Consider the following 12,646-nt stretch of genomic DNA (forward strand, 5'->3'; position numbering starts at 1 on the left):
CTGCATCATAAGATAAAAGGAAGCCATTAGAATTTGATTTTGAGGGTCATAAAAGAGGAACTAAATGTTAGGGTTTTTAAAAGAGAATTCTAGAGCTGAACTAAGGACTATCTTCAGGGCTGAATTAACTGTAAATTGAAGTTTAATATAATTTAAGAACATCAGGCTGGAGAAAGTTTGGTTTTGTTGTAAAATTTTATTATCCGCAAATATAAGTGCTTGATGCAATTATTTAGGCCTGGTGCCAGAACTGATTGATCCTGGTGCCAACTACCTGATTTTTCAAAAGGCAATTGGATTTTGCTTTTCCTTGAAGACATTTTGCTTCTCATCCAAGAAGTTTTTTCAGTTCTGTTCAAAGTCCAGTTGCCTTTTGAAAAAGCACCTTTGACTGAGAATCTCCATAAACATTGTAATGCAAAGGTTTACTGATATATTTCAGGCAGTTAAATGTTTTTGCTTAGTCTGGATGGGTACTGCCAATGTTAGCATGAGCTAACATAAGGAAGGATAAGGACCTACCTTATCCCTTTAGTAACTGTTATCAACTATAGATGTACTTAGCTTTATGCTTTATGATGTTTTTAATTTTTATTTATGAAATTTATAAGTGAATAAAGATAAACCCGATTATACTTTATTAAATTTGTATCTGTTCCATTTATAAAATGTTCAAGCTTACTAAAATGCAAACAGATTTCATGAACTGATTCCTTGTATATGAGAAAGCATTGAATTGAATTGAATTTATTGCATTTGTATGCCGCCCTTTTCCCCGAAGGGGACTCAGGGAGGCTCACAATCCAAGTCAGGGAAGGGGGTACAGATAAGGGATAAAAAAGACGAACAGAACAATACACAATTTGAAAGCACACAACAACCATACCATTCGAGGGAGGGGGGCAAAAGCTCTTTAGCCCCAGGCCTGTCGGAACAGCCAGGTTTTAAGGGCTTTGCGGAAGGCCTGGAGGGTGGTGAGGGTTCGAATCTCCATGGGGAGCTCGTTCCAGAGGGTCAGAGCAGCCACAGAGAAGGCCCTCCTCCGGGTAGTCGCCAGTCGGCATTGGCCGGCGGATGGAATTCGGAGGAGGCCTAATCTGTGGGATCTAATCGGTCTATTGGAGGTAATTGGCAGCAGGCGGTCTCTCAAGTACCCAGGTCCAATACCATGAAGGGCTTTATAAGTGACGACTAGCGCCTTGAAGTGTATCCGAAGACCAATAGGCAGCCAGTGCAGCTCACGGAGGATAGGTGTTACGTGAGTGAACCGAGGTGCACCCACAATCGCTTGCGCGGCTGCATTCTGGACAAGCTGAAGTCTCCGAATGCTCTTCAAGGGCTGCCCCATGTAGAGCACATTGCAGTAGTCCAGTCTAGAGGTCACAAGGGCATGAGTGACTGTTGTGAGGGCCTCCCGGTTCAGGTAGGGACGCAACTGGTGCACCAGGTGAACCTGGGCAAATGCCCCCCTGGTCACAGCCGACAAGAGGTGTTCAAAAGTCAGCTGGGGGTCCAGGAGGATTCCCAAATTGCGAACCCTGTCTGAGGGGCGTACTGTTTGACCCCCCCCCAGCCTGAGAGATGGAAAACTTGGCCAATTAGTAGGAGGGAAACACACCAGCCACTCGGTCTTATCCGGATTGAGTACAAGCTTGTTAACCCCCATCCAGACCCTAACAGCCTCGAGGCACATCACGTCAACTGCTTCACTGAGTTGGCACGGGGCGGACAGATACAACTGTGTATCATCCGCATACTGATGGTATTATATCCCGTGCCGTCGAATGATCTCACCCAGCGGTTTCATGTAGATATTAAACAGGAGGGGGGACAGGACCGAACCCTGCGGCACCTCATAATTCAGGGGCCTAGGGGTCGATCTCTGTCCTCCGACCAACACCGACTGCGACCTGTCCAAGAGGTAAGAGGAGAACCACCGTAGAACAGTGCCTCCCACCCCCACCTCCCGCAGTCGTCGCAGAAGGATACCATGGTCGATGGTATCGAAGGCCGCTGAGAGGTCAAGGAGCACTAGGACGGAGGCATGACCTCCATCCCTGCCTCTCCAGAGATCATCGGTCAGCGCGACCAAAGTGGTTTCCGTGCTGTAGCCAGGCCTAAATCCTGACTGGAAGGGATCTAGATAATCAGAAAAAATATTGCCTACAATATGAACATTGAAGTTTTAAAGTATTTATCTACGGAAATTGTTTAAACAACAGGTCTGCAAAAACATTTTTTTCGAGAGCTGTTTTGGTTATTCCACATAATCTTTATGTTTTTTGGTGCACTGAATCCAAAAATGACCTCCATTTTGTCATAGGACATCGCGTTTCCTGACAATTTAGGTAACTATGTTAAATAAGGCAATACCTCAAAATAAATGGAACTAGACTTACAAAATTAAAGTTTTATTATAATATTTTCATGAAAATCCTTTTTTGAACTGAAATGAGCTCACCTACAAACACTAAACTTGATTCTTCTTACTTGTGAGGCTCCTCTTGGTGCATTTACACTTGTGAGTAGCATCTGGAATGTCTCTCTGAAGCATCCAACAGTAGTCTGCCATTATTGTAATGCTCCATTTTCTCTGATATCTCCTTTCCATCTCTTTAATGTCTTGGTGGAATCATTCACCTTGTTCCTTACTCACAGCTCCCAAATTTTCAGGAAAGTAGTCAAGGTGGGACTGGAGGAAATGCACTTTCAAATTCATCAGGCAACCGAAAGCTTGAAAGGTTTTCACCATTCTTCCGACAATCTTTTTGTAGTGAGGATCTTTGTTATTGCCTAAAAATTTCTGTACGACTTCTTTAAATGCAATTCACCCTTATTTTTGAGGTTCCGTCATAGTATTGACAAACTCTTGATCAACTATAAGCCTTCTAATGCCTGGTCCGATGAACACACCTTCCTTCAATTTTGCCTCCGACAGGCATGGAAACTTGGTGACCAAGTATTGAAGCATTCGCCATCTCTTAGAAGTGATTTTATGAATTGCTTCATGAATCCCAATTTTATGTAGAGAGGTGGTAGAAGAACTTTATGGGAAGGTACCAAAGTTTCTCGGAGGACATTTTTTTCACCAACTGTTAGCACCCTCGGCTGCCAACTCTTCTTGGTCCAGTGATTTTGTCGATCTCGACTGTCCCATAGACACAGAAAACAAGGGTATTTGGTATCCCCAGCTTGTTGCCCAAGCAGCATGCACAAGACCTTCAAGTCCCCACACACTTGCCAACCATGGTCTTCATATTTAAGTTTACAAAGAACCAATTCCAGGTTCTCGTACGTTTCCTTCAAGTGTACAGAATGACCTACAGGTATGGAAGCGTAAAAACCATTGTGGAGTAAAACTGCTTTGAGACTTCTTTTTGAAGAATCTATAAAAAGACGCCATTGCTCTGAATCATATTAGATTTTAAATTGACCCATCAGACCTTCAACATCGATGCAATAAACTAATGTCTTCCTGGGCAAAGTAAGGAACGAACTCCTTTTCACGGTGTCTGAACCATGAAGATGACACTCCTGGCAACAATAAATTCCTGCTTTTCAGCCTTGATCCGTGTAACTCAGCGGCATCTTTAGGAAGATTCAAGTCTCTTACCAAATCATTCCTCTCCTCCTGAGAAAACAATTTTGCTCTTGTATCATCTTCAAAGTCAGAACTTGATTCGTGATCTGATTCAGGTATGATTTCACCTTCATCGGAGCTAGGTATCTCTTCCAAGGTAGCAGGGAGCTTGGGTACTGGTATATCTGTGCCATGGGGGATGGGACGAATTGCTGAGTGAAGATTGGGGTATGATATGGAATGCTTCCATTTGGAATTAAACCCTTTCACATCACATGAACAAAAGTAACAGTCATCACTATGGTTCTTTTGCTCTTGCCATACCATAGGAATCCCATAACAGAAAGATTTTTTTCTTACCCTTGAACCAGTTTCGAGGTCCGCAACACATCGTTTGCACACTTTATGAGGCGCCCAAAAATTTGACTCCAATTTTTAGTCAAAAGTATGCAAAATATATTTTTTTCACAAAGTCTGTAATATTCTGCTGTTGCTTCAACACTGTATATTCACTACAGATGAAACAGAAACTGTCTGCAAATTAATACACTTTCGCAGAGCCATAACATAACAGTTGAAGAATGACGAGCTAACATGAATTGTAATGAAAAAGTGTGAACAGCCTAGAACCAAGAACCTGATGATGATTCGTGCACAAGTATGGCATGCAGGAGAGAGCAGCTTTGTGTCTGTACACGAGAAGTCACAGTGCTGGCCACACTCTCTGCACTGACCAGAGATGCTGCTATCTGCCCTGTGTCTCCCTCCCACTGGATTGTTCAGGAAAGATTAACCCCTTCTACCATTAAAAGCATAGACTTAAAACTTGCTTAGCTTATATATTGCTGACCATCAGATTTACAGTGCTATATTTTTTTTACGTAACTCAGACAAACCCTTTAAGGTTTTTTTGGCATTTTATATCTTTAATGCACTTATGTGAATTAATTAATAGTAATTTGGATTTTACATTTGGTTAAAAACCCATAATATAAAAAAATACCAAATTTTTTTAAAAAAATGATAAATTTGAAGACAATTTTGCATGTTGTGGCAAATCATGACGTCTAGGAGTTTTTTCAATATTTTATTTATTTTCAGCACACCAAATTACATGGAAATTAGATGAAAATAATCAAACAGCTTTTTAGTCGCAAACCTGTGAATAGTAAATAGTTTATTCAGTAGACCATTTCAACTTAATATTTAATAAAAGTTGTCTTTGCTTATATTAAGATGAACCTGAGAATTCTTAAAACACAAACTCTACATTTCATCAATTAAAAATATCTGGTATGTTTCTGTCATAGCTCATGTAATTTCTGTATGTATTCAATATATATCTGCCTACATTCCAAGTCAACAAAATCAAGAAAATACATGTTAGACTATGTTTTCAGATTTATTTTTCCTGAGGAACTACATTTATTGATAATTGAAGTTTTGTGTTCTTATCACTGTGAAAGTTAATTACAGTTTAATGAAAAAAATATATTATTTCTCAAGTGAGGTTTGATATTAAAGTAACAAGGAAGTATAGCCACTGAAAAGTAGTATATTTCCCCTGAAATTAAGCATATACAGTATGTACAGCAATGCTTGTTGAAATAAAAGGAAGTCTGGTCTTCCAAGAAGCTGTTTATTTACAATCCATTGTCAAAAGGCAGCTTGGCATATCAAAACAAAAATAGTCAGAACTGAAGCATGCAGAGAAATGGATACTTGTCTTTCTATCAAGTTCACACACAAAAATTCCCCCTTTCCCATTTTTACTTCCTTACCAAGATAGCTAGCATTGGGCTCTTCTGTGGGTGGGTGAAGGGCAGTTTGATTTGCTATGAACCTGTTGATACTTTTTTCTACACTAATAATTCCATAGATACATGTGATCAGTTGTTAATTAACAATCCCTAGTTTATCACTCCATTGTAATTCCAGAGCAGGATGCATACTTAACCACATACCCATATACAACCTTTCTTTTCTACAATTTTCTATGTTGTTAACCTACTAACCCTTAACAGCTGCATCATAGAAATTTGGCATATTGTGGATAATGTACACCAAGCACTTTCTTATGAAGCAAAATTAAAGCAGCAGCCATGTTCTCAAGATGCTCTGGTAACTACCAAAGGTAAATGGATATGGGGCTTACTAGCATTTGGGAAAGGCTGAACTGTTCACTTCTACATATTGTTTTTGTTAAGGGAACACTATTCACATAAGATATTCCCTCCTTAATGTATTGCTTCTATGATGAAACCACAATTAGTGAAAACCAGAACATATTTGTAACTTTCTCCACAAAGGGTATTTTTGACACAACATATTCAAACTAAAAGTTGTAGAGGTGGTGTTATAGGTAGAGTACCTGTTCTTCGGACTCGCACACTCCTACCCTGCTACAAAGTGTGTGAAGAGGAGCATTCAGAGTTCTTACTACTACAGAATATGTAATAAGGTATAAGATTATGCTACAGTAATTAGTATAGCTTTAAAAGAGCATTGGGGAAAATATTGGGAGACACATCTAACAGGAACTATTCATCCCCAAGTTCAATATTACTTCCATATATCAGTTCTGGGTGAGTAATAGTGGGAGAACTATATATCTCCAATCACAGCTATCTGACTGGCCACTGAAAGAAACAAATGCTGGACTGTGGGCCTTGATCGGAAGGTTCCACCACAAAACCGCGTTTGACTAAACCGCGCTCGACGAAACCGCGTAGCTGATGTCATCAACAGTGCGACAACAGCGCGGAGACAGAAGCACGCTGTAAACGCTAAACCTAAAATTAACCCCTAAACCTAAACCTAATCCCCCCTAAACCTAATCCTAAACCTAACCCTAAACCTAACCCTTAACCTAACCCTAAACCTAACCCTTAACCTAACCCTAAACCTAATCCTAACCCTTAACCTAACCCTAAACCTAACCCTTAACCTACCCCTAACCCTTAACCTAACCCTAAACCTAACCCTTACCTTAAGTTGAATCGGCTTGCTTTCAAAGCGCTATTTAAAGCGCCCTTCTTTCTCCATGCTCGCTGTTGTCGCCCTGTTGATGATGTCAGCAACGCGGTTTAATCGGGCGCAGCTTAGTCGAGCGCGGTTTTGTCGTGTCACGGATCTGAATGGGTTCTCTAGTTTTAATTCCATTGCCCCTGGGCTAGAGCCACACATTTTCCAAGTCTTTTGGGTGGTCTGGCAAGTTGAGAATGGAATCAAGGAAATAATCAGTGCTTGAGAGGCAATAACGCTGCCTGCCTTGACAAATGCATTAGTGGATCTTGCCTTAAATGTATCTGAACCAAGTTATGCTTGATAAATTTTGTCTTGTTTTCAGCTTTTTAGAGCAGCTTATTAAGGTGACAGCAAATCAACTTGAGAGGATCCTGGAAGAAATGATTGGCCTTTTGCCAATCAAGATTCATTTATAGTTCTGATGAACCCTAGACTGGTGTGTTTCCTGGATCCTATTAATCCTTCAGCAGCAATTGATACAATGAAACACAGTGCCGCTCTGGACCATTTACAAGGGTTGAGAACTGGAGGCTCCATTGCTGTGCTCCTATCTGAACTGCAGTTTTAGTCAGTGATCATGGAGAAAGTGCTCAAGTTGATGGAATCCCAATATGATATCTGAGGTCTGAGTGCTCTGTTGTTAAATTTCTACATAAAACTACTGGAAAATATTGCTTCAGGATCACTTTTCATCAGTACTTTGATTACTTTTAATTTTACATCATCACTCCAGGAGCTGGAGATACCATTAAAGTCCTGAACTGGTGCCTAGAGGATGTAAGGATCTGGATGGACACAGAAACAAGCTGACAGACAGAAAAAAGTTGAGATTAAATCCTGCAAGACAGAGTTATTGGTCATGAATAAACATCTAGCCAATCTGCTAATTTTAGTCCTGGTATTGCTTCAGGTTTTTATAGTACTCCACTGAGGGATATTTTTGAACTGTGGTCATCCCTGCTTCAAACAGCAGGTAAATGCTATGAAAGGGACTTTAGTTAATATTTACAACTCTACATGGCTAGAATGGACTGACATAAGTAACTCACACCTGATTACTACAACTGGATTGTACTACATACTCTGTGTGGGACTACTCTGAGACAATATGAAAAGTGCAGTTGGCATATAGCAGTCGAAAACAACACTAGGTTGAATATTGTGGTACTGGTTATCAGTTGATTCTTGACTCAAGTCAGAGGGCTCCCTATTGTGGTAAAGTTGTTTTAAATGTAGCATAAAGGATAAATCAAGTAATGGTTTGTTAAAACTGAATTTGCTTGCCCAGCCTGATTATTGGGAAAGATTATGGAGAATGGATTTAACAAGAGACAGAGGATGAGTCCCTCAGCAGTTTTTTTATAAACAGCAATTCAACTAAGATATCAAGAAACCTGAGAAAAGGAATTTCAAATCATTGATATTCCATCTCAATGAATTCAGTTTAAATAATGGTGAGAAATTTCTGTTTCCAAAATTCTGCATTTATTCTAAAATTCACATTAATGATATCTTAATTAATGAAGTGTATATAGTTTTTGCGTTTTGATATTGCCCAATTAATTAATTAATTAATTATCCAGAGAAGGTTGTTGAGAATATTACACCTTCACATGGAACAAATATGTGGGGCATGAATTAGACAGCAAACCTTCTCTGTGGTAGCCTTCACTTTCTGGAATACCACTCCCCTGCTGAGTCATCATGGCTCCCTACCTAGTATTCTTCCATAAACAACTACAAAATGTGTTTTTCAACAAGCCTATAGCTCCAGTTGATTGAGAGATGTGCACATTATAGGCCTGGTAGTTTTTTTTAAAAAAGCTGTAGTTTTTCTTTGTTAAAACACAAAGCCAATAGTTTACTTTTTGTATTTAGTTAGAGGAATCAAATAGTCTAGGTTCAATAAAGCATTCAACCCAAATGCATGTCTACCATCTTCATGTTCAGTCTTAAACTTGATACATTATTCACTCTTTCAAATATCATTTATTTGCAGTGTGTCTTTATGCACAAATAAATATAGTTTTTCACCACATCAATTCATCTTTGAATTGAAGTAGCTGCTGGTAAGCAATAAATTATCAAAGCATAAAGCATGAAGTTTTCAGAACAGGTGTCCTTTCTGTCCAACTGTTGCCACTCTATTCAAGAAGAACATTATTTATTCAGTGATTATCAGCATTTAACTAATGTTTTGCTTTCTGTAAGTGGTGAGACTTCTTCGCCACACATGAACTGTTCCTGAAATAAAAAAAAATAATAATAATATTCAGAATCATATTAATCATGTATTAATTTAAGGCTGATATTAATTAAATATAAACATCCAAAAAAGGAATCATTTATTTTAATGGCAAAAAGTAGCTTCCTGATAAAACCATGGTTCTACAAACAAGAAACCACTAAATAACATGGGAAAACAAAACGATTCAATGTTATAAAGACACAAGAAGCAAACTGCCCCAATATTATTTCTACAAATGTTCTTTTGTGCATTATCATCATCTTGTCTAACAACCTCTATTTCATAACTATCGATTAGAGGTGAGATCATTCAAATAGATTTGAAGCACATAAGATAAAAGGAGTAGTGGTACGAATTATTCACTGAATGTCTTGACTGGACTATATTGAATCTATAATTAACAAATTATAATTGTATACAGATATCAAAACAAATAATTAAGTAGATGGGACTAGGGATTCTGTGCAATATTTGCTAAGCCATTTTCTTCATTCAGACTGTAAACTGACTGTAAGTTTAAGTCATTTCACTTCAGACCATATTGAGTAGGATAAATATGTATTTTCTTTAATACCTCAGTTATTCCATCAATGCTTTAAAGAATGCAACAATCTTCTGCTTTGATATCTTTCTATCAGGATCTACTATCCATCAAGAGTCACAGAAACTGTTGACCTATCTTTGCTTTATCTTTCTATTGTGCAAGATGATTCATCTACTATAGATATGACAGTTCAGCTACTCAGACCCTTCACAGATTGACTGAAAACAAATTTCGAAGGACTGTTCTTGGTTTCCTGGAATATTAATGGGTAAGAAGCCAAGATGGGCAATTCCTCTTTGTTGAATCTAATTCATTCATATGATTTAACCATGCTATTGCAGATATGGTTTTAAGAAAAGCTGGTCCTTCAAGCTTTCAGCTAGTGCAGAATTAATGAAAGTTTGCTATACACTCTTTAGAAGCCACATTGAGAGCATCCAAGAGCCAGATTTATGGGAATCTTTGCACCCTGTTTATAAACAATTTTGTATTAAAATCACTCAGCTTCAATCAAATTAGAATTTAACCTTAATTTCTATTATTTTACCAATAAAAATCTTTTACCCGCAGTGTTTATGTCCCTTCTTTCCTTAACTAACATTCTTTAGAATAAGTTGCAACATTTCATTCTATCACTTGGGAACACCCAAATGCAAGTATTGTTACAAGTATTTAATGCCAGAATTGGCTCCACTGATGCAATGCTTTTCTCCTGTTTTCAAAGGTACCTCTAAGGGATATTTAGACAGTAAGGTGAAACACTATAGGAAACAGTCTGTGGAATTGATAACTACAAAACAAGCACAATACATATAACTTTCACTAATCAAGAATGAGTTCTCCCACATATGTCAACCATAGATACAAAAGACCCAGAAATTTTTTTTTTTATCGCTCATTGTATTTGGCCAGTTATTATATATTGTTTAAATGTTGTAGCTATATAATAAATAAATAAATTTATATGCAACCTAGCTCCCAATGACTCTGGATGGTCTTTGCTGGTTACTGATATTAGATAAATAAATGTCACCATCTGTAAAAACAGTCTAAAACAAGTACAACATCCACTCCTGCTTGTTCCTCACCTTGTCGTAGATCACTTTGACTATAAGTGAACAACTTGGGCAGGTCGCCACATCTTCCCCATTCTCCAGATCTTCCTGCAATAATACATAAGAATCTGCCCCCTTAATAAAGCATTCCATTTAATGTGTAAAAAGGAGAGGGAAGAAGAAAGAAGAAGTCCTATCTGCTAGATACTTCGGAATAACACAACACTTCTCAAAACTGTATGGGGTCTCAATTCACTGAACACTTCCTGTTAATGTTTGAATAGGTAGACTATCAGGTATATCCAAAGTTGTATTTGGATCCAGATCTAACTGTCCATATGCTATTTTTTCTGCCAAAAACCAATGTGTTTTATTCACCTCAAAATTTGATTTCTAAAGATGTCTTCTATGAATCTGCACAATATCACAACTGGTTGAACACCCAAGAAAGAATGAGAAAAGAAATGTTAATTTACTATATATAATCTCAATCTCAATCTTGTTTTGGATTTCTCAAGAGAAAAGAACTTCAAATAAGACAACTCCAAAACAAAATTCCACTAAAGTTTCTCCTAAAGGCAATGAACTCAACTCAATAATTCACTTATTGACAAATTCTGCACTGCTTTAGGTGGCAGATGTCCTTCAGAAGCATTTCGTTTGAGTTATTTATCAATATTATCTTTTCTGGAAAAAAGGTTTCTTGCTGGCCACACTTACCATGATAATGTCCAATGAAGGCTGTCAAAACATATTTATATAGGACTGACTTAAAAGTTTAATTTTAAAAACCAGTTAAATACTTAATTGAGTATCTCAATACCCCTTGAGATCTCAGCAGTTCAGATATTTAGACACTTGTCTAATTTTAGCTTAGGACATATGTTTATCAGAAGGGAACTAATAATAGATCTCAAATTGCTATGATCCGAAATGGATTTTTATCTTTTCCACACAAATTATTTCCTAAAATCATAGTGCTGAAATGCACAGCTTGGGTAAATGTGGACATTTTCTTTCAACCACATTGTGACATTCTGAATAAATCTTTCAACTCAGAAAAGAGCATTAAATAACCACAATAGTTTTCTCAAGGCTGAAGAAAGTCTATGCTTGCCTCAGGAACATAAAGTCTACATTATTTAATATTGTATTAACTGATTTAATTTTGTGCTAAGATTAAACTATAGGTCCTAACTTTTAACCTGGACTAAGATGGACTGCATTAAAATGCTTCTCTCCATCCAAAGCTTCTCAGGCTTATCAATCTTTTTTCTTTTAAATTTAGTAAGATTATAGCTGGTCTGCCTTGCCCTGTTATCAGAGCACCAAGTTGCCATGTTGACTATGTTTAAACATTTCTCAGTTGCAATAAATTATTACAATATTTTATAATTCACCCTGACTGAACACAGAAGACACATCAAGCCCCTCCCCAACTTGGCACTTTCTAGATATACTGGTTACAAACGCCACTCCCACATCCTAATCCAGGAGTGCTTGGAGTCCAAACATGTTTGGAAAGCTCTAAAGCAATGTTTAGCAAACCTGGCGTGCTGGCTATTTGGGGAATTGAAATCCACCCATCTTAAAGAAGCTAATTTGAAAAACAATGCTTCTGAGTCTAGCTTGAGGAAGACGGAAAGGCAATAGGCTTGATGGCTACCTATATTCGTATTTCTATTTTCCCCCATCACAAACAGTCGAGAACGATCTGTATTTTGAGGGTTTGCTCCAAGGTGAGATATGTTCAGGTAAACATGTATGTCACACAGCAATGTCTCTTGTACGTAGAAATTACTGGTTCTTACCCGCGTAATAAGAAAGCGGTCTCCACAGGGGCACGGATAGCTGTAGGTCTCGGTATCCTCATCGTATTCGAAGTCCTCGATCTCCACCTCGTCGTGGAAAACGGACATGTCGCGCCGCGATTCTCTGCCTCCCTCTGTCAAAAGTAGCCAGCGCCACGTGTCCAGGAAAATCGGCAACTGCACTAAAGAAAAAAACAGTCTACAATTTCTCCACCATCATAATTGTTCCGGATTGAAGCCACGAACGATTTCTGGCCAATAAACATTCAAGATAATGAGACTTGGCAACATCTCTCGTGGCACAACATCCAATAAGAACGCGCGAGGTAGAACTCGTGCTAAAGACAAAAAATATAGAGCTGTAAAGCGACGCAAAGAAGC

The 12,646-nt window shown here is 38.2% G+C and overlaps 1 protein-coding gene across 1 annotated transcript; it reads right to left on the reverse strand.

Annotated features, from left to right (window-relative positions):
* Positions 1-8,158: 8,158 nt before the first annotated feature.
* DPH3 (diphthamide biosynthesis 3) lies at positions 8,159-12,553 on the reverse strand. Its single transcript, XM_032238057.1, has 3 exons — positions 12,266-12,553; positions 10,488-10,562; positions 8,159-8,851 (listed from the first exon to the last, which is right to left on the reverse strand). The coding sequence occupies exons 1-3, from the start codon at positions 12,371-12,373 to the stop codon at positions 8,786-8,788; spliced, it is 249 nt and encodes an 82-aa protein (XP_032093948.1). The 5' UTR covers positions 12,374-12,553; the 3' UTR covers positions 8,159-8,785.
* Positions 12,554-12,646: the final 93 nt, after the last annotated feature.

The sequence above is a fragment of the Thamnophis elegans genome, chromosome Z (genome assembly GCF_009769535.1).
Source record: "Thamnophis elegans isolate rThaEle1 chromosome Z, rThaEle1.pri, whole genome shotgun sequence".
NCBI classification, from domain to species: Eukaryota; Metazoa; Chordata; class Lepidosauria; order Squamata; family Colubridae; genus Thamnophis; species Thamnophis elegans.

What these genes read in the sequence shown, in the direction of transcription:
- DPH3 (XM_032238057.1), bottom strand. Translation starts at nt 12,373, where the DNA reads ATGTCCGTTTTCCACGACGAGGTGGAGATCGAGGACTTCGAATACGAT. An exon ending in ACCGCTTTCTTATTACGCGG is followed by an intron (nt 10,563 to 12,265) that starts GTAAGAACCAGT and finishes GTATTATTGCAG; the next exon opens with GAAGATCTGGAGAATGGGGA. An exon ending in TCAAAGTGATCTACGACAAG is followed by an intron (nt 8,852 to 10,487) that starts GTGAGGAACAAG and finishes TTTTTATTTCAG; the next exon opens with GAACAGTTCATGTGTGGCGA.